Source organism: Hypanus sabinus, chromosome 11 (assembly GCF_030144855.1).
Source record: "Hypanus sabinus isolate sHypSab1 chromosome 11, sHypSab1.hap1, whole genome shotgun sequence".
Classification (NCBI taxonomy): domain Eukaryota; kingdom Metazoa; phylum Chordata; class Chondrichthyes; order Myliobatiformes; family Dasyatidae; genus Hypanus; species Hypanus sabinus.
In genome coordinates this window covers 77,221,569-77,248,534 of record NC_082716.1, presented here as the reverse complement: position 1 = coordinate 77,248,534, position 26,966 = coordinate 77,221,569, and the positions used below count along the sequence as shown (strand labels likewise).

Genomic DNA, 26,966 nt, shown 5'->3' with positions numbered 1-26,966 from the left:
GTAGGCCTAGTAATTTCTAAGGTAGGAACATGTTGGGCACAACTTTGTGGGCCAAAGGGCCTGTATTGTGCTGTAGGTTTTCTATCTTTCTAGATCTCTCCTCACTTCTCTAAATTTCAGAGAGTACAGTCCTGGTTCACCCAATTTTAGCTCACATCACATTTGACTCCATATCTCCCTCACCCAACAATCTCCCCAATCTCTAAAACAAAAATAGTGAATCTGTCCTCTACTCTCTCTACAGAAAGTATTTCCCCTCTCTGGGCAAGGAGAGCTGTGGTGAACTACATATACCTGTCTGGACACTCCTCTCTGCTGGCTGCTCCTGTGGCTCCTCCCACAGACCCCTATATAAAGGCAGTTGGAGGCACTGCTCCTCCCTCAGTCTCCAGGATGCTGTGTGGTGGACTCTTGCAGCTAATAAAAGCCTATCGTTTGCCTCCCTTCTCCGAGAGTTATTGATGGTGCATCAAGAGCAAAACTGTACACAATACTGCAAATGCAGTTCTGTACAAATGCACTTAGGAATCTTTATCTGTTGGGTCAGGATTCCGATTTCCAAGTACCAGGTGACACTTTTTTGCTTACAAATACAAATATAATATGCAATACAAATATGGTACCTTTAAATTCTGCTTGTTTGGTATTTGAAAAGATCAGTTATACAATGTCCTGTGAGAGGAAATACTAATTAAGTTTCATGCTCCAATTTACTCTTGCTGGGGTGAGTGAAGGAAAATATTGCTAGTGTAGAGCTTGATGGACTGAAAGATGTCAACTGGAAATATTGGTTATGAAAAGTACCTCAAAGATGTTGAGATACAAGATTGCAGATCTTGACCAAATTTAACTGAGCTGCAGGAACTCGGCAGGTCACACATCATCTGCTGCAGGATCTCAGCCTTGGAAGATAGCTTTCCCATACTTAGCTTTTTCATACTTCTGTTGTTAAGGATGTTTTGAAATATTCTGCAATGTAAAATGGGATCTCTAAAGTTTAGCGAGTTCTGCAATCAGAGGCAGATATCGAAGTGGCTGCCTAGATTTACCGGGCCTCTTGAAAGACAACTTTTGCCTGGAAATTCAGTGGCAATGCTACTTTTTAATCATACAGCACAGTTGAGTTAGATATATTATCATACCCACTCCTATAACTGCACTTTGAAAAGACTAAAAACATCCTAGTCACTTGGAAATGAGACCACTGAAGCTTTGATGGAGTGGGAATGGTAGGTTGTTGCTGTGTATTTAATATTTCAGAAATATTTGAGAAATCTTGTAAATACATTGCTGGAATGAGCAATCTTTGCTCTGTATACAATTAATTATGGTTATATGTAAAAACAAGTGTCACGATGTCACGATGATACCACATGATAAGTACATGCCTCAGTTAAATTAAAGAACAAACTAAGCTTGCATCTCTCGGCTCTCTTGTTCTCCTTTAGTTTAATGTTGGAAGATACAGTAGGGATGAGGTATTTTAAAAATGACCCCGAGAAGGCTACTGAACTGTTGAAGTGCAGTGAGACATTCAAGTTAAAAGAAAAGCACAGCAGTGAACAGTCAAGGAAAAAAGAAACAGTGCAGCATGTGCAGAGACAGTCGAGTTAAGAAAAGGTAAAAAGTGGAAGAGTTCATGGGTTCACCAAGAGTGAGTACCGGGTGATAATAATCATACAAATAACTCAGAAATGGCTGGCTACATCCGAAAGATTGACATGTTCATTTGCTCCACAGATAACTGGCTCATGTATAGTGAGCTAACTGAACAGTATGTTGAAGGAAATGAAATAGCCAATGAGAAACAAGTACAGGCAGTCCCCGGGTTATGTATGAGTTCCGTTCCTGAGTCCATCTTTTAGTGGGATTTGTACGTAAGTCGGAACAAGTACATCGGGTATTATTTAGCGTCAGTTGGTCAAACGTTTGTCTTAGTATATAGTATATATGTTACTTTTCTATGCATATAAAACACTTAAGAAATTTATGTATTCCAATAATTAAACCACTGTATTGCTTAGTAATAATTGTAGCTTTCATTGGGGCAGGGCCTTTCACATGCTCCATTGTTCTCACTTTATCCGTTATCCTTTAAAATTGTTCTGATTATTGACCGACTGTAGCCGAACGCTTTTCCAATGACTGATGGCGTTTCACCTCTTTCCAAACGCTTTATTAATTGCACTTTATTTTCAATTGCGATCACTTCCCATCAATGGAACAGAAACACTGCAGGCGGCGGGTCCCGAGCTCCGCTGGGTCCTAGGGACCACTGCACTGAGACAGGCTGAATGGGACAAGTAGGTGCTGCGCTGGGTTTGAGTATTTGATCCTCCACAATATTCCGCATGGGAATTTAAACTAGAGGTGGCAGTGTTTTTTCTTATGAGGTTGAGTTGCGAGCTCGACATCAACCTGGCACAGATCAGTCACTGGATCGACATCAACCCGGCACGGGAGCGGTCTGTCACTAAATTGAACTCGGGAACCTCCATTTTCCAGCAGAGTATTGATCTGACTGCGCCACCAGGTAACCGGAATGGGGGGGGGGGTGGGGTCAGGGTGAATTTTACTAAGAAAATTTTAAGCCAAACACTCAACACAGTGACAACAGCAATGACTTAAAATGGCGGATGGCGTTGTGATCCAACTTAAAATGGCGGATGGCATTCTCCTTCCTCGGATCGTAAGTATGAGTTGTCTGTAAGTTGGATGTTCGTAACTCGGGGACTGCCTGTACCAATTTTGCTGAGTGCTTTGGGTTTAAAGACATACAGTTTCCTTCAAAGTTTAACTGCTTCAACCAAACCAGCCAAAATGAGCTTTGGTGATATTCTGAAAGTAATGTAAGATTATTTAAATCCAAAACTGTTGTTAATTGCTTAACAGCTTTCAGTTTCATAAGCAGAATCAAAAAGGAGAGTCTATTTCAGCATATGTGGCTGAAGTGAAGAAATTGCAATGCCAGTTCAGTGATGGGCTTAATGATACACTGAGAGATCATTTAGTTTGTGGAATCTTACAAGAAAGCATTGAAAAATGATCCCAACTGGAGTACAACTTACATTTAAAAGAGCAGTTGTAATTGCTGTATCAATGGAAAGAACAGACAGAGGCACAGATGAGTGGAAGTTAGGACTGAAAGTGAGTGTAAACATCTAAACAGAAACCAGCCTGGCTGAATGAGTTGGGATATCATTGCGGAAGGGGCTCACATTCACCAGTCCATTGCAGATTTACAGGTGAAACTGACAGAAAATGCAACAAGGCAGGACACGTTCAAAGAGCATGATGGGCAGACTAAAATAAATGGACTGGACTAGAAAGGGAAAAAGCTAAAACGTCATGTTGCAGTTTCAAAAAGAAACTGTTGAAGAAAAATCTGATAATAATGAGATTAACAAAGGACTGGCTAGCCTTGAGATTTTCATTATGAAAGCCAGCAACACAGCTTATATCTGAAGTGAACAGCAAATTACTTAAAATGGACTTGGACACTGCTTTGGCTATTTCAGTCATTTCACAAAATGAGTCTGATTGGCTTTTCAAAGATACTGAACTGAAGCCTGTGGATTACCAAATAACTAATTATATTGGATAAAAGATAACTCCTTTGGGAATGACATTCGTACCAGTGAAATACAACAACTAACAAGCCAGTTTTAATTTATATGTGGTAAAAACTGGAGGACCAGCATTGTGGTCGCATGATTGGCTGAACCAACTACAACTTGATTAGAGATCCATCCACCAATTGCTTGCCAATCCCGTGCAATGAAGCCAATTGAAATTGAATTAAAAAAGATGCTACATGGTGCTACAGAAGTGTTCAAGGATGACAGTGGAAAATTCAAATATATCAAGGGTAAAATAATGTTAAATGAAAATGTCACATCCAAGTGTTGCAAAGCACGTCTGGTTCTTTATCTCACCCATGGTAAAGTAGCCAGTGAGTTAGATCACATAGAGGCTGCAGGAATTCTTTCCAAGGTTTAGTGGAGCCCACAAGCAACCCAGTGGTCCCAGTAAACAAGAAGAATGGGTCTGCCAGGATCTGTGGTGATTTGAAGGTTACCAGTAACCTAGTTCTGAAAGTAGATCAATACCCTCTGCCCATGATAGAAAACTTTTCTGGAGGGAAGCACTTCAGCAAAGTAGACTTAGCTGAGGCCTACCTACAGATGGAGATAGGGGAGGAATCCAAAGTTTTTCACAACATAAGCACTCACAAAGGACTTAGAGTGCGCTTATTTTTGGAATAGCATCAGAGCCTGCACCCTGGTTGAAAGCTATGGACCTGATGCTGCAAGGCTGCCCAGGCACTTAGCATTACCTGGATGATATCATTGTTACCATAGAACCATAGAACATTACAGCACAGTATGGGCCCTTCAGCCCTCCATGTTGTGCCGACCCATATAATCCTTAAAAAAAGTACTAAACCCACACTACCCCATAACCCTCTATTTTTCTTTCACCCATGTGCCTGTCCAAGAGGCTCTTGAATACCCCTAATGTTTTAGCCTCCACCACCATCCCTGGCAAGTCATTCCAGGCACTCACAACCCTCTGTGTAAAAAACTTACTCCTGATGTCTCCCCTAAAATTCCCTCCCTTAATTTTGTACATATGCCCTCTGGTGTTTGCTATTGGTGCCCTGGGAAACAGATACTGACTATCCACCCTATCTATGCCTCTCATAATCTTGTAGTCCTCTATCAAGTCCCCTCTCATTCTTCTATGCTCCAAAGAGAAAAGTCCCAGCTCTGCTAACCTTGCTTCATATGACTTGTTCTCCAATCAAGGCAACATCCTGGTAAATCTCCTCTGCACCCTCTTCATAGCTTCCACATCCTTCCTATAATGAGGTGACCAGAAATGAACACCATACTCTAAGTGCGGTCTCACCAGAGATTTGTAGAGTTGCAACATGACCTCTCTACTCTTGAACTCAATCCCCCTGTTAATGAAGCCTAGCATCCCATAGGCCTTCTTAACTACCCTATCAACATGTGCAGCGACCTTGAGGGATGTATGGATTTGAACCCCAAGGTCCCTTTGTTCATCCACACTCTTAAGTAACTGACCGTTAATCCTGTACTCAGTCTTCTGGTTTGTCCTTCCAAAATGCATCACCTCACACTTATCTGGATTGAACTCCATCTGCCACTTTTCTGCCCAACTCTGTATTCTGCCTGTATCCTCATGTAACCTTCGACAACCTGCAGCTCCATTCACAACTCCTCCAATCTTCGTATCATCCGCAAACTTACTCAACCATCCTTCCACCTCTACATCCAGATCATTTATAAAAATCACAAATAGCAGGGGTCCCAGGACAGATCCCTGTGGCACTCTACTAGTCACTGACCTCCAGGCAGACTACTTTCCTTCCACAACTACCCTCTGCTTTCTTCCTTTAAGCCAATTTTTTATCCAAACAGCCAAGGTTCCACTTATCCCATGCCTCATGACTTTCTGGATGAGTCTCTCGTGATAAGGATGACAAGGAACATCTCCAAAACACGGTGTTAAAAATTTAGAAGATTATGGGTGCAGAGCCCTATGCGACAAATGTGAAATCTTTAAACCAAGCATCACTTACTCTGGTCACACCATTGACGCACAAGGATTACACAAGTGTGCTGAGAAAATTTAAGCAGTGATGGATGCCCCAGGGCAAATGGATGCATCACAGCTGCGGTTGCTTTTAGGATTTGTCAACTCCTGTAACAGGTACTTGCCAAACCTGGCTGCTGTGTTCTACCCCCGGAAACCATTACTGCAGAATGCACAAAGCAGAGCAAGGTGGCTGTCAAAAATGTAAAGGAAGTGGTGAGGTCAGACTATGCTCATGCATTATGATTCACAGCATCCGGTGAAGCTTGCTGTGAAGCCTCACCTATGGTACAAGTGAAGTCATGTTACATGTTATGAATGATGGAAGTGAAAGCCCCATAGCCTTTGCATCAGATTCCCTTACTGTTGCAGAGAAAAGTTATGTACAGATTGACAGAGAGGCTTTGAGTCGGGTTTGGGGTGTAAATCATTTTAACCAGTACTTGTAAGAGAGGGAGTTTACCCTCGGTACTGATCATCAACTACTAGTGTCCATTTTCAATCCACAGAAGGGTGTTCCACTAACAGCAGCAGCCCTTGGAAAAGGAAATAACAGAAATAAATTACAACAAAAGACATTCCTCTTGACATATTTTCCCTAATGCAAATCAAAAGTCTCCCTATTATGGCAGAGTTGAGCCAAAGAAAAATCACAGAAGGCCCCACTCTGTCTCAAGTCTACATGGCCAGATAAAATGGCTGGAATGTTCCCTCATTTTTACCAGCATCACGATAGACTTCCCCTTGACGGAGGTTGTCTTATGTAGGATTGCACCATCCAAGCTGAGAGCTAAAGTGCTGAGGGAGCTACAGGCCAGCCATCTAGGCGTGGTTAAAATGAAAGCTTTGGCCTAAGCTCTGTCTGGAGGCCTGGGATGGATCAGCAGATTGAGCCTCTTGCCGTGCATTGTCCTGGATGTCAACACATCCAGAAGATGCCTGGAGGATCACCTCTCCATGCCTTGGTACGGCTTGCATTGTCCTAGCAGAGGATTGATGTGGATTTTGCCAGACTATTCATGGGCTCAAATTTCTTAGGAGCAGTGGATGCAGCTGCAAAGTGGCCAGAAGTATGCCCAGTAGCCTCCAGAACAGCTTCACACACCGTTCCTGTGTCGAGAAGCTTCTTTGCAAGGGCTGGCGTTTCAGAACACTTGGTCAGTGACAATGGACCACAAATTGTGGGGAAACAGTTTCAATCATTCCTAAAAATCTGAATCAGAATCAAATTTATTATCACCGGCATGTGACGTGAAATTTGTTAACTTAGCAGCAGCAGTTCAATGCAATACATAATATAGAAGAAAACAAAATAATAAATAAATAAGTAAATATTATTTGGTATACTTTATACATTACAACTATACTGAATAGATTAAAACTTGTGCAGAAAACAGAAATGCTATATATTTAAAAAGAAGTGAGGTAGTGTCCAGGGGTTCAATGTCCATTTAAGAATCGGATGGCAGAGGGGACGAAGCTATTCCTGAATTGCTGAGTGTGTGCCTTCAGGCTTCTGCACCTCCTACCTGATGGTAACAGTGAGAAAAGGGTATGCCCTGGGTGCTGGAGGTCCTTAATAATGGACGCTGCCTTTCTGAGATGCCGCTTCTTGAAGATGTCCTGGGTACTGTGTAGGCTAGTACCCAAGATGGAGCTGACTAAATTTACAACCCTTTGCAGCTTCTTTTGGGCCTGTGCAGTAGTCCCCCCATCTGCACCCATACCAGACAGTGATGTAGCCTGTCAGAATGCTCTCCATGGTACATCTATAGTAGCTTTTGAGAGAATTTGTTGCCATACCAAATCTCTTCAAACTCCTAATAAAGTATAGCCACTGTCTTGCCTTCTTTATTACTGCATCAATATGTTGGGACAGGGATAGATCCTCAGAGATCCTGACACCCAGGAACTTGAAGCTGCTCACTCTCTCCACTTCTGATCCCTCTATGAGGATTGGTATGTGTTCCTTCATCTTACCCTTCCTGGTCCACATTAAGCACTTTCGTCTTACTGACATTGAGTGCCAGGTTGTTGCTGCGGCACCACTCCACTAGTTGGCATATCTCACTCCTGTACGCCCTCTCGTCGCCACCTGAGATTCTACCAACAATGTCTGTATCATCAGCAAATTTATAGATGGTATTTGATCTATGCCTAGCCACACAGTCATGTGTATATAGAGAGTAGAGCAGTGGGCTAAGCACACACCCCTGAGGTGCGCCAGTGTTGATCATCAGCGAGGAGGATATGTTAACACCAATCCACACAGATTGTGGTCTACTCATTAGGAAGCTGAGGATCCAATTACAGAGGGAGGTACAGAGGCCAAGGTTTTGAAACTTCTCAGTCAGGATTGTGGGAATAATGGTATTAAATGCTGAGCTGTATTCAATGAACAGCATCCTGACGTACGTGTTTGTGTTGTCCAGGTGGTCTAAAGCTGTGTGCAGAGCCATTGAGATTGTGTCTACCATTGACCTATTGTGACGATAGGCAAATTGCAGTGGGTCCAGGTCCTTGCTGAGGCAGGAGTTCAGTCTAGTCATAACCAACCACTCAAAGCATTTCATCACTGTAGCTGTGAGTGCTACTGGGCGATAGTCATTATGGCAGCTCACGTCATTCTTCTTAGGCACTTGTATGATTGTTTGAATGGAATAAGAACTCTCAGAACTGCCGATAGCAGGAGATGCGACAAGTGTGGAGTGCTCGGGAGGAGGTGGAGTTGGTGTGGATGACACTGGTTTGAAGAAAGTGGTGAGGGTTGTTTGCTTGGCAGCATTTTGTTTTCCAGCATAAATTTGCTTGTTGGGAAGAAGGATTGACTGCAGGGAACGACTGAAGTGCTGACTCCATTCTAATCTTGGGTCCATGTCCATCGCCATTTGTGTCAGGTGTTCCCCAGCCTTAAAAAATTCTGCCAGTTGCTTCACCGTAAAATCCTTTACAACTTGACACTTCCTTCTTCATTGTTGTTATGACCTTCAGTCTGAGTTAAATGCAGAAGGTCATCCTCACTTATTTCTTCATCATGAGGATCCAGGAGTTCTACCACATCAGTTGTCTCGATCTGAGAATCCTTCCCCACCAATTTTAAGGCTCAAGGCCACACAATCCTGCAGTGAAGGCAGGAAACCCCATGTAGGTGTGCACACACTCTGCCCAAATTGATTTCCATGCTCTACTGATAGTGGAAGACCTGACCTCTTTCCAGGATTCATCAATGTGTTGATGACATGTCTGATGTTGAAGGACTTACAATGGATTTTCAAAATCGTCTGTTGCTCGCAGCATCTGAGAGATGGTTCACCATAAAAAATATGCCTTGAACGTAGATATCACACCTTGGTTGAGTGGTTGAATCAGCGATGTTGTGTTAGGTGGCAGGAAATGCACTGTTATGTTAAGATGAATGCTGTCCAAATGTTTAGGATGGGCTGGCGCATTGTCAAGCAACGAAAGAACTTTAAAGGCAAGATTCTGTTCCTGGCAGTAGTGTTCAGCCTCAACAGCAAAATGATTAGCAAACCAATCTTCAAAGACTTGACCAGTGACCCATGCTTTCTTGTTAGCTGCCCAGTGGACAGGAAGCATATTCTTACTCAATCCCTTAAGAGCACGGGGGTTTAGTGAATGGTAAACTACGAGAGGCCGAAGTAGAGTCCCAGACCTGTGTTACCTTCACCTGACGCAGCCGTGTTTACAATTTCCAACCTTTTTTCAAGTGTTAAAGCAGTTCTCTGCCTCTTGGCTGATGGCCCAGGACTTGACATAGTACACTTAGGAGGCATGGTTAAATATTTCAAGCACAAAATCACTGCACCGTATGTAATAACAACAGAGCAAGATTGCATGCACACACACTGCCACGACCAATGCGAGACTGTGAAGCATGTGCGCGTGGCTTATTTTGGCGGGAAAGTGGCGTGTCTCGTCCCACATAATACTGGTCAGCCAACAGCCTCACAGACTCCACCGCACACGCACACATAACTGTGAGTTTTGGACGCATTTAAGAAGTTGGTAGAAGTAGGTTCAACACACAACTGTGAAAATGCATTGTCTGAAGACGCATATAACGGGGATAGGGTGTACTTGGAAAGATTAGGGTCAGAATTGGACCAATCTCCTATACAGTGGAAATTACATTTTATATCATCTGGAGGTGACACATTGATAGTTGAGGAGAGCAGAGTCAATTGTTAAAAAAGAAAGGTGATTATCACTGTCTGAACCACTTCCTGCAGTCTCAGAGTCAACGCCTACGACCACCACGGAGGAGTCCCCAAAACTTATATAAGCAGGGAGGAGTGTAATGTATTTAATATTTCAATTAAGCATTATTTGTTGTTAATATAATTCACAATGTTTATATGTAAAAAGATGTGAGTTACATATGTTATGACTCCACCAGGTGACATGTGGACGCCTTGCTTAAAGTAAAGTATTGTTATGAATGTGCCACAACTCTGAGGGGCCGAAGGGTACAAAGTAGCCCCCTCCTTTTTGAGAATCGCAAGATCGCTATTAATTCGGGTCTGGCACCCAGGAAATGAGAGAGAGAGACATGCAGAATCCTCAAGGTTTGGAATGTGTCCTGGGCCTCCGAAAGACAGCCACGGATAACGGCCATTGTCTCTTGGAGATGGAATTGTGTATTGAGTACTGTACTATTCATTGAAGCCCTCAGGGAATGACCAGAGTGGGCTGGTTGAGGGATTGCATCATCCCAACCTGATTGACATCTGAGATCCTGTGAGTAAGGATAAAAGAGGGTCTGAGGAACAACCCCTTTAGATGCACCAGGAGAAATGCTAGAAGTCCCGTGACAGCGTTTAATAGCGACAGCCGGTGGAGGGCTCGCGTGCATCCTTTCCCTTTGCCTGGGATTGGGGCCTTACCACGGAAGAACAGCTTTAGCTAAAGGACCGGCTACACCAATGGAACTCTCGAAGGATCGAAATCATAAAAAGGAAAAGCTGGCAAGTTTCTAAAAATCTCTTTTGACTCCAACCAAAGGCTGCAGCCTGAATGAACTGAGTGACTTTTATATTTCCATCGGACAATACATTATCCCCTAGACAACGATAGAGCTTATTTCTTATTGATTATTATTATACCCGCACTTTTAGATTTGGTATTGATGACGTATATTATCTGTATGTTTGCATTGATATTATTTTTGTGTATTTTTGCTAATAAATATTGTTAAAATAGTACCATCAGACTTCAACAGACCTCTCTATCTTTGCTGGTAAGTGACCCAGTTACGGGGTTCATAACAAAAGAATCTCTCAGCTCTCTTGATTCCCTTGAATTACTTTAATGTTTTGAAGATACAAAACATAACAGTGGTGATGAGGTATTTTAAAAATGAACCCAAGATGGCTGTTGACCTCTTGAAGTGCAACAAGATGTTGAGTTAAAAGAAAAGCACAGGAAGAACAGGTGAGTAAATAGAAAACAGTGCAGCACACGCAGAGACTGTTGAGTTTCAAAAAAAAAATGGCAGTAAGTGTAAGAATTCATGGGTTTGTAAAATGTGAATAAAAAATAATCATACAAAAAAAATCAGAAATGGCAGGCTACATCTGAAAGATTGACATGTTCGTTTGTTCCTCATGTATACTGAGCTAATTGAACAGTATTTTGAAGCAAATAAAATAGCCAATGAGAAACACATACCAATTTTGCTGTGTGCATTGGGTTTAAAGGCATAGAGTTTGCTTCGAAGTTTAACTGGTCCAACCAAACCCGCCGAAATGAGCTTTGATGATATTGTGAAGGTAATGCAGGAACATTTAGAACCAAAATTATTTTTGATTGCAGAACTCTTTAGGTTTCATAAGTGAAATAAATAGGGAGGAGAGTCCATTTCAGTATACATGACTGAACTGAAGAGTATGTCAGTTTGTTAATGGCTTAATAATGCGCTGAGAGATTACTTAGTTTGTGGAATCTTAATGGCGCCTAACTGAATCCAAACTTACACTTAAAAGAGCAGTTAAAATCACTGTTTCAATGGAAATTGCAGACAGAGGTGCAATTGAGTTGCAGTTAGGAATGCAAGTGAGCTTGAACAAAATTGCAATATCCAAACAGAAACCAGCCTGGCTGAACAAATTGGTTGTTATTGCAGCATTCACCAGACCAATGCAGATTTAAAGATGACAATTAGAGAAAATACAACAAAGTAGGACATGGCCAAAGAGTAAGTTGGGCAGAAAAAAATGGACTGCACAGAGTAGAGAAACAGCTGAAATATCAAGTTTCCATCACAAAAAGAGCACAAATCTGCATGCTGTTGATAAAAAAAATCTGATAATGTTGAGAGTAACGCAGAACTGACTTTAGCCTTGTAACAATAGACAAATAACATGGGACTGTACAGCTTTCCAAAGATACTGAACTGAAGTCTGCAGATATCCATCTAACTATTTATACTGGAGAAAAGATAACTCCCCTGGGAATGACATTCATAACAGTGAAATACTACAACTAACAAGCCGCATTGGAGTGTTATCTGAATCTGCACATTGGCAGAAAGCTATGGACCAGCAGCTGCAAAGCTATCTAAGCAGATACCTGGATGATATCATTGTTACCGGTAAGGATGATAAGGAATATTGTCAATACCTGAAGACAGTGTTGAAAAGAGTAGAAGATTGTGGGCTCAGAGCACTACATGACAAGTGTGAAATCTTTAAACCAAGCATCACTTACTATGGTCACACTATTAACGCACAAGAGTTACACAAGTGCGCTGAGAAAATTCAAGCAGCGATGGATGTCCCTGGGCTAAAGGACGTGTCACAGTTGTGGTCGTTTTTATGATTTGTCATCTACTATAACAGGTTTTTGCTAAACCTGGATACGGTGCTCCACCCCTTAAACTCATAACTGCAGATTGGGAAGAAATGGCAATGGACAAAGCTTTCAAAAAGGTAAAGGAAATGGTGATGTCAGACACTGTAGTCACACATTATGATTCACATTGTCCAGTGAAGCTCGTCTGTGATGCCTCATCTTGTGGTATCAGTCGAGTCATGGCATAGGTGGAGTCCTGAGTGATGGAAGTGAACGCCCCAAAGCCTTTGCAACACATTTCTTACTGTTGCAGAGAAAAATTACACACAGATTGACAGAGAGGCCTTGAGTCTCATTTGGGGTGGTAAATGTTTTAACTAGGACTTGTATGGGAGAGAGTTTACCCTCATTACTGATTATCAACTAATAGTGTCCATTTTCAATTCACTAACAGTAGTAGCCCAAATGCAGAGATGGGCTCTGTTTCTTGGAGGACACAACTACAAAATTAAATTCAAGAGGACAAGAGGCCTAATCATGGAAATGTTGATGGATTGTCCCATTTACCCCTGGAAAAGAAAGTAATGGAAAAATTTACAAAAAAAAGATATTCCTCTTGACGTATTTTCCCTTATGCAAATTGGAAGTCTCCCTACTAGAGCAGAGATGATCCAATGGAAACTAGAAGAGATTCCACACTGTCTCAGGTCTACATGGCCACCCAAAATGGCTGGAATGTGCAGCAGAAACTCCAGTTCTCTCATTTTAATCAGCAATGAGATGAACATGCCTATGATGGGATTACCTTATGTGGGGATTGAGACTTGTTATACCATCCAAGCTGAGAGGTAAAGTGTTGGAGGAGCAACATGCTGGTCATCTAAGCATGTCTAAATTGGAGACATTTGCTCAAAGCTTGCCGTGCACTGTTCGGGATACCAGGACATTCAGAAGCTGCCAAGAGCAGCACCACTCCGTCCCTGGGAATGACCCACTTTGCCCTGACAGAAGATTCATGGGGATTTTGCCAGACCATTCATGGGCACAGATTACTTGGTGGTACTGGATGCAGCTACAAAGTGGCCAGTCATATTCCCAAAAGCCTCCACTACAACCTGACACACTGTTTGTGTGTTGACAAGCCTTTTCACAAGCACTGATATTCCAGAATACTTAGTCAGTGACAATAGACCACTGTTTGTTGCGGGACAGTTTCAGTCAGTCCTAAAAATGAGTGGGATAAGACATATTACATCTGCACTCCACCACCCAGCTACAAATGACTTGGCAGCAGGCCTTTCCAGAGTCTAAAGAATGCCCAGTGAGATATGTCGGTGGAACATACTACACCGACACTGAATCAAAACCCACCAATTTCCTCCTTGCATATTGCAATGCAGGACACTCCACAACCAAAAACCCACCAGCTCTGCTGTTCCTGGCCCATCCCTTGCATTCATGCTTGGATTCTTCAAACTCAATCTCTGAAGGAGTATGCAGGACATACAGCTGAGATAAGCTGAAGGCTCTCCAAACAAGGAGGTTTGATGTTTCGCTCCTGGATAAGCAGTCCTGTTGAGGGACGACTGAGGCGATCATAAGTGGGTGCTTGGAAAGATTAAGGATTGAATTAGGCTACTCTCCTACACAGTGGAGGTTGCATCTGATATCACCTGGAGGCAACACATCAATCAGGTGAGGACAGAGTCAATCATTAGAGAAGAAAGGAGGCCTACCGCTGTCAGAGTCACTTCCTGCAGTCTCTGAGTCAACTCCTACAACCACCACGGAGCAGGCCCCAAAATGTGCGATTGTTTCCCAGCCACAAGTCTCACCAGTTAAGCAGAGAAATCCCCTTGTCAGGAAAGGCGTTATCCCACAAAAGTAAGAAATCCTCCACAGAGATTAAATCTTTAGGGCTGAATGGGACAATTTAGAATTTACTATGTGCGGACGTCCGTATAGTTGCAGTAATGTATAGTGTATTGTGTATATAGTTGAGATGCATTCTATATTGAGGTCGTTTATAACTAAGCAGGGAGGAGTGTTGTGTATTAAATATTTCAGTAATATTTGAATAAATCTTGTAAGTTGTTGGATTCAGCATTATTTGTTGTTTACATCATTCATTATGGTCACATGTAAAAGTGCATGAATTGCATACACCATGACACTACCAAGTGTAGGTGCACGCCTTGCTTAAAGAACAAACTAAACCTCGCACCTCTCAGCTCCCTTGTTTCACTTTGAATAAGTTTAAGTTTTAAAGTTACAAAACATGACAGTCAAACCTGTCAAACACACACATCCAGCAGCAATCCAATTCCAGACATGCACATTTTCCTCATGCAGCAACTGCAATTCTTTAGCATGCCTAGGGTAAAACAATGAATATTCAGAATGGCTGGGGTTGCGGAACAAATGAAGCCTACCCTAGAACCCACATCCGTAAAGAAAAATAAGCTTAAAAAGTATATCAATTGAAGTGAAGAATAAAAGACAATTGCTTGAAAAATGGGGCAGGAGAGACAGAGGAGGGGATTGAATAATTAGGCATATATACCAAGGAATGGTGGACAGTGGAAGAATGTTAACTTTCTGTAAAGCTACCAGAAAGTGAATAAGAATGAAAAAGCAACAAGCATGGGTGAGGAAGCTGAGAACTGATCCAGACTGTGTAGAAGAATACACTGAGGAGCTAAATGTTCTACACTTAGTGACCACTTTATTATGTACCTCCAGTGCCAAATAAATTGGCTACTGAGTGTATATTTGTGGTCGTCAAGATTTGACATGTGTGTTCAGAGATGCTTTTCTGTTATAATGCATAGTTATATGAGTTACTATCTGTTCTGTGGGGGCGGGGGAGGGAATGGCTTATTCTAATTGTCTAAAGTTGCTTCCATTGTGATTGGTTAGTTTAGGAACTGCAGCTGCTTTTCCCATTGGTTAGCCGGTTGGTGTACAGTTTCAAACATCGCGGGTATATGGAGAGCACATGTGGGAGGTTCCTTATCTCTTCCTTTGTTTAAGGCAAGCGGTGAACATGACCATTGGTCATTGCTCCATGTGCGCTTTTAACTATGTATGTTTGATAAATATTCAACTTTGTAGTTTCTGTAACTTGGGAAACATGAATGTTGGTTCAAATTTTTACTGTTTGGAAATAAGTTATTAATATGCACAGTGTTTTCTGTCTCACTCGCCAGACACCATTCTCTGAAAACTCTAAACCCTGCATGAAAATCCCAGGAGATCAGTAGTTCCTGGGATACTCAAACTACTCCATCTGGCACAAACAATCCTTCCATGGTCAAAATCACATAGATCACATTTCTTTCCCTTTCTAACGTTTAGTCTGAACAACTAATGAAACCCATAGGCATGTCTGTCTGGTTTTATGCATTGAGTTGCTGCCATATGTTTGGCTGATTACATATTTGCATTAACGATCAGGTGTACATGTGTACCTAATAAAGTGGCCACTGAGTGTAGCTCCCATTAAAGGAGGAACATGTAGAGAGATGATTAAAACTGGAAGGATCTTGGAATTACATATATTTGAGGAGATTAGCATAAAAGAAGTAGGGCGTTTCATTTCTAAAGTGACTTTTACTATCATAGAATGAGCTTAATGTGCTATGTCAGACAGAAGGCCTGTGGTAGGGTGACAGTGTGATAATTGTTTGATGAATGATCAAAAATCAATGGCAAATACTGAGACCTACTGTAAAAATTGGGGGAAACTAGAAAGCTCATGTTTCTGGCAACATGCCGTTCAGGGAAGAAGAGAAAGGAGAAGAGGTTGGAGAGACAGCAGTATTAATCAAAGAAACTTCTGCAGCACTGGGAAGGGTTGCTGCAATTACTAGATTCTGTTTGGTTAGGAACCTTGCAGGAACTCTTATGCTTCATGGTCTCTACATAAGTCCACAGTGGGAAGAAGTGTAAAAATAAGTGCAAAATTGACAGAGACCTAGTTTTATAAAGTTACTTACAAAAAAAGAAAGCCAGCAATTTCTAGAGAGATAGAATGAAAGAAAGTATTGAACTGCATCAGGTCAGATAGAGCTGATAAAAATAAATAAACAGTCAACGTTTTGGGCTCAGACCCTTCTTCAGGTCTGAAAAGGAAGGGGCAAGATGCCAGAATAAAAATGTGGTGGGAGGGGAAGGAGGCTAGCTACAGAGTGATAGGTGGAGCCAATGGCAGGGGCGGTGGGAAAGGTAAAGGGCTGGAGAGCAAGGATTCAGATAGGAGAGGACCATGAGCAAAAGGGAAGGAGGAGGGGACCCGGGGGAAGTGATAGGTGGGTGAGAAGAGGTAAAAGGCCCGAGCAGGGAATTGAAGAGGGGAGGTAAAATATTTTTTACCAGAAGGAGAAAGCGATATTCACCTTCCAGTAAAAAGCCTCCAGTCTGATAGCATGAATATCAATTTCTCCTTCTGGTAAAAAAAGATTCCAGCCTCCTTCCCTCTTCTTCTATCCTCCATTCAGGCCTCTTACCTCTGATCTACTCACCTATCATCTTTTCCCAGTGCCTCTCCTCTTTTTCCTGTGGCATCTTCACCAATTCCCAAAGAAGGGCCTTGGCTTGAGATATCGACTGTTTATTCAATTCTGCGGATGTTGCCCGACCTTCTGAGTTTTTCCAGCGTTTTTGTATGTGTTACTTTGTACTTCCAGCATCTGCAGGATTTCTCAAGTTACTGAACCTCATTTAAATCCAATACTCTTTAAGTAGTATGCACTCCTGGATGCTTTATTCTACAAGTAAGGTGTGATGAAATTGGAGAAGTTGAAAAAACGTTTTAGAGTGATGATGCCAGAACTATAAATATGGACTTGTTAGGCTGAACTGCCTTTCTGTGCTCTACATTGTACATAGTTCCATGTAATTCCATATAATAGAGCCTCATTTGTCTAATGAAGGAAGCTTGAGCAAGCTAGAGCTTTTCCCTTTGGAGTGAAGGAGGACGACAGGTGACTTCATAAGATTGTAAATGGCATAGATTAAAGAGATTTTTTTTTAAGATTAGTTTTATTTGACACATGTCCATTGAAACATACAGTGAAATGCACTCTTTGCATCAAATCAAATAATCGAGGATTGTGCTGGGCAGCCAACAAGCGTCACCATACTTCCAGTGCCAGCTTAGCATGCCCACAACTCACTGTACGTCTTTGGAATGTGGGAGGAAATCAGAGCACCCGGAGGAAACCCACGTGGTCACGGGGGGGGGGGGGGAATGCACAGACTCCTTACAGGCCATAGTGAAAATTGAAACCCAATCAGTGATTGCTGGTGCTTTAAAGTGATGCACTAACACTATACTGTATGCCACCACACCTTGGATATCGATAGAGAGGCCAGCCAGTACCTTTTCCCAGGACAGCAAAGGTGATAACTAGAGAGCTTCCTTTTAATCTAGTGAAGGAAGGTTCAGCGAAGATGTCAATGGTGGGTTCTTTACACAGAGTGCTATATGCCTGTAATGCACTGCTAGGTTGTTGGTGGAGCCTGGTATACTTTTTCATTCGTTATGTGGTGTCTCGTATGACATAGACAATCTTGTTCAAAATGATTGACTTTGGCAAATCTTTCTACAGAAGTGGTTTGCCATTGTCTTCTTCAGGGCAGTGTCTTCACTAGACAGGTGACCCCAGCCATTATCAATACTCTTCAGGGATTGTCTGCCTAGCGTCAGTGGTCACATAACCAGGACTTGTGATGTGTACCAGCTGCTCCTATGACCATCCACCATTGTTCCTAAGGCTTTATGTGACTCTAATCGGAGGTCTAAGCAGGTACTACGCCTTGCCCAATGATGACCTGCAGGCTAGCAGAGGGTTGGAATGCCTTACACCTCCTTTGTTAGAGATGTATCTCCACCCCACCACCCTCTGACAGATTTGGGGCACTTAAGAGACTCTTAGATAGCCATATGCATGAATGAAAACTGGAGGAGTATGGGCTATGCAGGAGGGAAGGGTTAGATTGATTCTGGAGCAGAGTGAAGGATTGGCACTACTTTGTAAGCCATAGGGCCCGTATAATGTTCTATGCTTCTGTAACTACAAGATATGGTAATGGGGAAATTTAATCATCCTAATTAGGAACAGTAACAGTTTAGTAACAAAAGGGGAATGGAACTCCTGGGAGAAGGAACTCATGTTAGATGTGGTTATGTGAAATGAAATGGAACAAATTTTAATTAGAGATCATCCAGGGGACATTGATCATTATATATTTAAATACAGTATATAATTGTGGAAGCGTGCAAAGACCTGGCCAGTATATAAGTTAACAGGGTGAGATTAACTTCAGGGAGTCAGAAAAGGATCTGTCTCTGGCTTTAGGCAAAATAGTTATCAAAAATAGAAGGTTTCCAAAAAAGTTGATTAGGTACAAGAACTACATATTTAATTTTTTTTTGAGGATGTATCTTGTTTAATTTTTGGGAGACATGAGGGGAATGCATCCAAAATTAAGGTTTCTTGAATGATGTAATTGGGAATAAGAATGGGAAAAAGAGGCTCCTGACAACATTAAGGTTCATACTCAAACAGACAACTTGACTATAGAAAGTACAAATTACATCTGAAAATGGAATAACGATAGTGGCAATGAGAGACTCTGAGAATAACTTGGTGTCAAACATGAAGAGCAACATAAAAGACTTCCCATAAACAAACAGCAAGACTATGGTTATAGTGCAGATAAAGGAAAAACAGAACTGATCAGAGATCAAAGAGGAGACCCAATGGAGGCTAAGGACAAAGCAAAAGCACCCCAGGATTACTCTGCATTGTATCTTCACCAGGAGAGAAAACAATTCAATGTTACAGTTAAAATGAAGAGCTGGTAGTGAAACTTCCTCAGGGTCTCGGCCCAAAACGTCGACTGTACTCTTTTCCATAGATGCTGCCTGGCTTGCTGGGTTCCTCCAGCATTTTGTGTGTGTTCCTTGGATTTCCAGCATCTCTTGTTTGGTAGTGAAACTGGATTGAATAAGAACTGATAAAATGTGGCTGTTTTCAAAGTAGGAAAGTCAACTTGTTTACATTTAATGTATCCTATGTCACTGAATCTGGAAAGTATAGAGGTTCTGGCCGAAACCAAGAAACAGAAAATAGAAGCAGGCATCCCATATGATAATATATCAATACCTTACTCCCTCTCCCTACCCATATTTCTTGACCTGTTTCTGTCTAGAAATATGTCTATTTAAATTTACTCTTTAAAATACCCAGCAAAATGACAATGCTTCTAGGAATTGGAGCATGGCAATTTATAGATGGAAAGATGGAGAAACCTGACAACTACAGGCCAATCAGCTTAACAAAGCTCTTTTTTTAATCTATTTATTTGTTCTGCTGAACATAACTGCCATGTAACTAACGTTCATCCCTTAATTTTCCATGAATGAATTAGCCTACCACTTTATAGATATCTGTCTTTACTTCGACACAAAAGAGTCTTCTTCTGTTAATGAGTGTCAAAAAGAGACAAATTAAATCAACAGTGATTCAATGTTGTAAAACAATAAAACATGAAAACTTCTAAGGGGAGCAAATGCTTTTTATAGGCACTGTAGATAGGCATGAAAGTCAGCATTGACATGATGGGCCGAAACACAATTGCTATATGCTTTACAACTCTAATAGTCTAATAAAACGGTTAAGTTTACATTTAAAGGGTTGATTGGCCTCTGTAAGTTGCTTATAATGTGCAGCTGAGTGGTAGAATCTGCGGGAAATTGATGGGAATGTAGGAAAAATATTGTAGAATTGGGTGTTAGACGACTTGGATTTGGACAGCTGAAGGGCCTGTTCTAGTTCAGTGTGATTCTGTGACTCTAAATATGTGAAAACAAGCATGCAGGACAAACCAAATTGCTATTTAGTTAGGTAGTAGCTCATAAATGTACGTCAGGATGGATTTCATGAAAACAATCCAGCCAAGCAAATCTTCTAATCACCCTAATGAATGACAGTACCAGTGGCCATTTTAGACATGTGACCATCAAGGCCATTGCCAGTAATAAAAGCCTGGGGCAGTAATAAATGGGCACTGGAAATGTTTCACCTGCGAACAAACCTTTGTCCGGGAGATGGGTAAGAGATGGTGCAGTCAAGCCGTGGAGTCCGGTGTGTAATCAGTAAGTGGCCAGTGGAAGCAGACATCTAGACCCAGTGTGGTCCACACTCAAATTTGCTTACGGTGGACCAGCCCTGTCATTGTCAACCTTAACCAGTCTGTGTAGAAATGTCAGTCCCAGCTTCCACATCAGATGAGCAGAATATAAAGGCTGAAGAATCTCTTTGGCTAAGTACCTAAAAATCCTTAGGTCTGAAACTAAAACATATCCTGCTAACATTATTGAATCACAAGTTCAAAATGTTGAGCACAAAATCAGGTAAATATTTTGCTACCTGATTCTTTCTGATGCCAAGATGAAGCTTCCGTCCTTTGCAGGTGGTTTGATGAGTGAAACTTTGTTGCTGAAGTCAGGGCTTTCCTTGACTGCAGTGTTAGTATCTGGACATAACCTTCCGAAACTGCTTACCACCTTCTTCTTAGAATAGCCTGGGAAAAATCCAACAAGTTATGAACACATAGGGATGAATCACCAGATGACAGGCTCACAACCTTACCTCCCGTCCTCACATTCACTTGGACCATTTTTTGACACCGTTCTCTCTTCCCTGGATCTCTCTGACTCTATCACAGGTGATAACTATCTAGAGATATTTACTATAAACCTACTAATTCCTACAGCTACCGTACCAAAAACAGATGCTGCTTGATCCTCTGGGTTCCGCCAGTAGTCTTTTAGTTGCTCCAGGAAGTATAAACGTTCCATGGACTGTGCTGAGAGAATCTTAGGTGAAGTTGGGAGACACTTGGACATTTCAGCAGACCCTTGTTTGTCATACGTACAAGAAACATAGGAATGGTAGTGAGCACAATAAACTGAAACAATAGGAAGTGGAAGTGTAAGATGGTCTGGTCAGGGGACACAGGGGAAAGGGGACACTTAATGAGAGAAATACAGGACACTGAAGCATAGGGTTGAAAGCTCTTTGAGGTGCTAAGGGGGTGCAATTCTTGTTAAAGGAATGTACAGTAATAAGTAATAGATCTAGCACAATATTTCAATATCCATTATTAAAAATGGAAGGCAGGTTGAAAGTAAAATGAAAATTTAGAACTGATATCAGAATGCACTTGTTGACACACTTGTGAGCAATGCCTGGCACAACACCGGTCACAGACCCACTAAATAAACAATTAAACAGTGTAGTGGAGAAAGATTTTGCTCGGCATGTCTTTGGTTTAATTACCTTGCTATCTGAACGATACACCCACTGGGCAAGCAGCGGGATGTGGCAACATTCAGACCATTTCACATACTCTTGAATTCTTTCAGAGCAGTGGTGTAGAACTTACATACCATTCAGGGGTTAGCTGCATAATGTAATGGGGAACTCCAGATTACCAAGGGAAGGTATTCCACATGGCTTCCAAATCTTATAGTTCAGTAATGATTAAGGCTTGATTAGAATCGCCTGAAGTTTGTAAAACAAATTTCTGTACTAACGATTTCCAAATTATACATGTACAGTCTAAATTTTTTTTTAAATGGGGAAGAAGTAGTTAGGTGTGAGCATGATCTGACTTTCAAACTTACAGAATCTCTAGGATGCAATGTCTCAATTGTAAAGGAAGAGAATGCTGGAAATGCTCAGCAGGTCAGGCAGCGTCTATGGAGACAATAGAACAGAGTTGTCTGTCTCCCATCTGCAGAGTCTGAGAGACAGTAGAGTGCACAGTAAATGGAACAAAGAGGTTTAGAGAATGTACCAGAAGGGAAATTAAAGGAAGAGGGGTATGATATCTTTGTAAGATAAAAACAGTAAGACAGTTGGCATGTGATTGTTTAGCTTGGTCACTGGAAATGTCCCTGAGTGAACCGTCTTTGCCCAGTGGCAACTTCAGAACATCCAATGTGTGAATGTCTCCATCTTACCAAGGGCAACCTACCATTCTTTATCGTGGTAAGATCTCTCTGGACACGTCTCTGTTCCTTCGTCATTCTGTTGATACAGTAAAACCTCGCCTCCTCCAAGTCATGAAGTCCATTCCTGAGTCTCGTCTCTGCATGCTTGGATTCACGCCTCTCTGTCTCCAGCCACCTTGCTATCTCTCCCTCCAAAGTGTGCGACTTAAGGCGTTGCATTTTCCCTGCTGAAGCTGCAAGAGAAACTTCTGCAGCCAGAAGCCATGCTGGCAGATTAACACACCTATAAAAGCTATCCTATAAAAATATCAAAAGCAATCTTGATCACAGTGCAGCAGCAGAATTCACCTTTAACTTATTTGGTGATCGAGACTAAAGACACGGTGTTTTTGAAAAGAAATGAAGGAAATGTGGGAGCTGTGTTAGACTATTCAGTCCCCAGCATTCCAGCTTTCAGTTGCCTTGTGGTTGACCTGCAGCCTACCAGGCTGAATTGCCTTTGTTAGGTTCTGTGCAGCCAAATCAGTGAATAAAAATCAATCAAACCGGAGACAGATTCATAAACAACACAGTGAGAAAGCAGGTCCTGTGGCCCACCGATTCCCACACTGACCATCAAGCACCTGCTCATACTCAGCCCACATTAATCCCACTGTTTATTTCCCCTGCATTTCTCAGCAGTTTCCAGGTGTGGCGTCTCAACATGAAACATTGGCCAGTGCTTTAACTCCATGGATGCTGCTTTACCTGCTGAGTTTCTCTATCAATGTGAATTTTTGCTCTCATCAATTCTCCCAATTACCTACACGTTTGTGGCAATTTAAAGTGGTCAATTAACACTTAGGAATGTGGGGGGGAAACCGGAGCCAGCGGAATGGTCACAGGAGAATACGCTAACTCTGCAGAGTCAGCCCCCAAGGTCAGCATTGAACCTGCATTTGTGGCAAAGGCGCTGAAAGTACTCGGATGAGGCAGTAGCTATGGAGGGGTGCAGATCCACGTGCACAGCAGACATTTTGTTCCTCCCTCCACAGTGGCTGCCTGAACTACTAGCTATTTTTAGCAATTTCAGGTCTAACATTTAAAACAGTCAGTCTCACCTGATGTTTCTGAGTGACAGTCTTTGTGGACATTTTGTTTAGGGAGAGAGCTGCAGGGAATTGCTTCTCTATATCATCAATATAGGACCTAGATTACAACTTCAAGCTGTCTTCTCACATCCAGGATTCCTCATGCCCAGGGAGATTCTCTAGGATAATGCCCTCCAACATCTTAAAAGTTCCAAGTACAGTAGATCATTCCAATTTCCCAAGACCAGGTAAAGGAAAATCGCCTCAAAGTGTAACTTGCTCTTTATTTGGCAAATTTGAACTACACCATCTTGAAGGCCAGTATATCTTTCAAGTTCACAACTTGGTGCTTTCAGCCCCTTGTACAGTAAATAGAACAAAGAGGTTTGGAGAAGGCCAACACTCTACTGATCTTTTCAGTTAGAGTAGGATTTTTAGCTGGAGGAAGAAAGAGTGTTTTGTGTCTCTTTTCTTTTGGGAAGGAAGAGGGAAAGCCCCAATAATTCTCTGAGGACTGCAGTAATCAGAGTGAATTGACTGGGAATAGAGGGAAGTGGGGACATTGTAAAGGCCCAAGAATTGAGACCAATGCTCACCTGGATGAAGGAAACTGATTGGGATTCAGATTGGAGAGCAGTGGCATCATGAAACCAGAGGCTTGCGCTCAGCAAGGACAGTGAACTGACCAGGGGGAGCAATGTAGGAATGGTAGAGGAGATAGAAGCTTGAGGTAGGAGTAAACTGACCTGGACCAGGAAGGGAATGGGGATGGTAATGACTGAGACTCCCCCCCCCCCAGCCCCCAGCAAGTCAGCACTTATCCCAAGTGAGCTGAGTAGGTGAGGGAGGAGAGTGGGGTTGGTAGTAGAGATCACAGCTGAAGCTCTGAGGCAGCACTCTCTTCAGAGGAGGGCATTCCAAGTGTCTGGGAACTAACAAGACAGTGACATCACAGGGCAGCTTGTGGTTGATTGTTTGGTAAATATGACAGGTTTACTTCACCTCAAGAAATTAAGAACTGGAAAACAGAACAGAAATTACATTATCTCGTTAAGAGTCATTATCATTTTGTGCCATGTTGTATGACGTGACCATGATTGTTCTTGGCAAATGTTTTTCTCCCCGAGTGGTTTGCCATTGTCTTCTACTGGACAGTGACTTTACAAGAGGAGTGACATTAGCCATTATCACAGCTCTTCAGAGATTGTCTGCTTGGGGTCAGCGGTCGCAGAACCAGGGCTTGTGATATGCACCAGCTGCTCATAATGACCGTCCACCACCTGCTTCCAAGGCTTCACGCTACCCTCATCAGAGGGCTAAGCATGTGCTATACCTTGACCAAGGCTGGCATGCAGGCCAACGGAGGGAAGGACTGCCTTATCCCTCCTTTGGTAGAGACATATCTCCATCCTGCTGCCCAAGTATTAACAGCTCCAATTAGATCATCCCAATTTCCTAGTACTCCTCAACGCATCATTTGTTCTGAACATAACCTTATTAGTTTTGGCATTATTTGATGACTCTGAACTCCATCACCTTGAAGGTCAAGTTTACAACTTGCCCTTTGTACCTTTGAGAAAGCCAACACTCTACTGACCTTTCCAGTCATCTGTGGGTAGTTAGAGTAGGGTCTTCAGCTGGAGGAAGAAAGGAGAGTTTGGGGTCTTTTTTTGGGAAGGAAAGGGGAAAGCAAATTAACAAAACTAAAATAATTGATTATTTGCTACTTGAGACTAATCCAACCTCTGACTAAAGAAGAAGGGATTCAGATACAGTCTAGAACAAGGGTTCCCAACCTGGGGTCCATGTGTAATGGTATTGGTCTACGGTATAAAAGAAAAGGCTTGGAAACCCTGATTTAGAAGTATTATCTACAGGAGCGAAAAAAAATGAGGCTAGCCAGAGTTCCCCAGAAGAGGCAGAGGGACCAGTGAGGCAGAAAACAAACAGAAAACTTGATTAATCCAAGTGTAAAATCCAGGTAAATACAAAGAGTTCAGAGCCAAGTATTAATGGAGTTAAAAACTGACCAAGATAAAAATGAGGTGCTTGATTCAAGCACATATAATTCTCATAAATGATACTTGAGTCTTTGTATGCTTTAGATCACAGTTTCATGTTTGACAGTTCTCTGTAAGTGTAAGCTTGTTATAGAGTGCACAAGACGGATGAACTTTCAGGGGGTATACAAGAGGCACTGTTGTACTTAGGGAGCATTTGTAGAAGTTGAATGCTGGTGAGTTTTCAGCTACTGTACACTATCAAAGCATGTTGACTTTCAAAACCACATCTAACCTGAGCTCCCATCAGATCCCATCTCAGCTGTGCGGCACATGCATTTTATGTTACAACCAGGGCGTGGGACTGTTGGAAGGGATGTCAGGCACTTCACCCCCGTTGTTCCGACCATCAACCCATTCTTGCAACCATTCCCCGCAACTGATCAGTAAAGTGATCAATAAAAATTAAGCAAATAGGACCTGTAGTCAGAACATTTGAATAAAGCATCAGTCAACCACATTTATACACAATGGGGACAATCTATAAGTGCAAACGTTTCAGATAATTAGTAAACAAGGAATTGACACAAAGAGGAATGGAAGCGCAAATATAAGGCTGGGGATCCGCTTTCCCCTGGAAACCATACTTACCTGGGCGCGGGGAGAAATCACGGGTACCGGAGCGCAGCTCGACTCCTCTTGGTCGGTACTACCGGGGTTAAGTTGGGGCAGATTCAGCAGGGCGAGCTCCGGGTGCAGTGCTTTCCCGGCCGGTCCAGACCCGTTCATTCACCCGCAGCTGCAGACGGCAGAGCGGGTCCGAACTAGCTCCTCCCCGGATAGCGGCTTTTTAAATTCACCGTTGCTACTGGGAACCAGGCATCCGTCAAACTTTGACAGCGGCCCTTTATCGCTTTCTTACTCGAACTCCCGCTATCGAAAGTAGTGAGAGAGTGAGGTGTGTGTGAGTGAGTGAGTGTGTGTGTGTGTGTGTGTGTGAGTGAGTGAGTGAGTGAGTGAGTGAGTGAGTGAGTGAGTGTGTGTGTGTGTGTGTGTGTGTGTGTGTGTGTGTGTGTGTGAGTGAGTGAGTGAGTGTGTGTGTGTGTGTGTGTGTGTGTGTGTGTGTGTGTGTGTGTGTGTGTGTGTGTGTGTGTGTGTGTCGGGGGGTGGCGTTATTAGTATCAGAAGTGTCAAATTATGCGGGCAATTTGCTTAGGCTATGCATCTATTCCCTTGAGTATAGACTTAAGTAACCACATTTGCGTTTTGACAATATTACTGCTAAAGTCTAAAACATGATAGTTATACGACAGTACACACAAAATGCTGATGGAACACAGCAGGCCAGGCAGCATCTATAAGGAGAAGCGCTGTCGACATTTCGGGCCGAGATGTTTCCAGCATCTGCAGATTTCCTCGTGTTCCCTATAGATGCTG

The 26,966-nt window shown here is 42.4% G+C and overlaps 1 protein-coding gene across 9 annotated transcripts in view; it reads right to left on the bottom strand.

Annotated features, from left to right (window-relative positions):
* Positions 1-26,540, bottom strand: part of LOC132402137 (coiled-coil domain-containing protein 190) — a 38,087-nt gene extending 11,547 nt beyond the window's left edge. For 2 of the 9 annotated variants that reach the window (XR_009514813.1, XM_059984761.1), the window contains exons 1-4: positions 26,181-26,540; positions 25,825-26,009; positions 22,483-22,707; positions 20,871-21,024 (exon numbers count right to left, since the gene is read on the bottom strand). Coding sequence is in view for 8 of the 9 variants with exons in the window: in XM_059984761.1 (XP_059840744.1) it covers positions 20,871-21,024; positions 22,483-22,707; positions 25,825-25,939 (494 nt within the window). In the remaining variant the exon portion in view is untranslated. Of the gene's footprint in view, positions 1-17,248; positions 19,437-20,870; positions 21,025-22,482; positions 22,726-25,126; positions 25,194-25,824; positions 26,010-26,180 lie in introns of those variants that run through there. The other 7 variants (XM_059984762.1, XM_059984766.1, XM_059984763.1 and 4 more) reach the window with 7 other exon arrangements.
* Between the last annotated feature and the right edge of the window lie 426 nt (positions 26,541-26,966).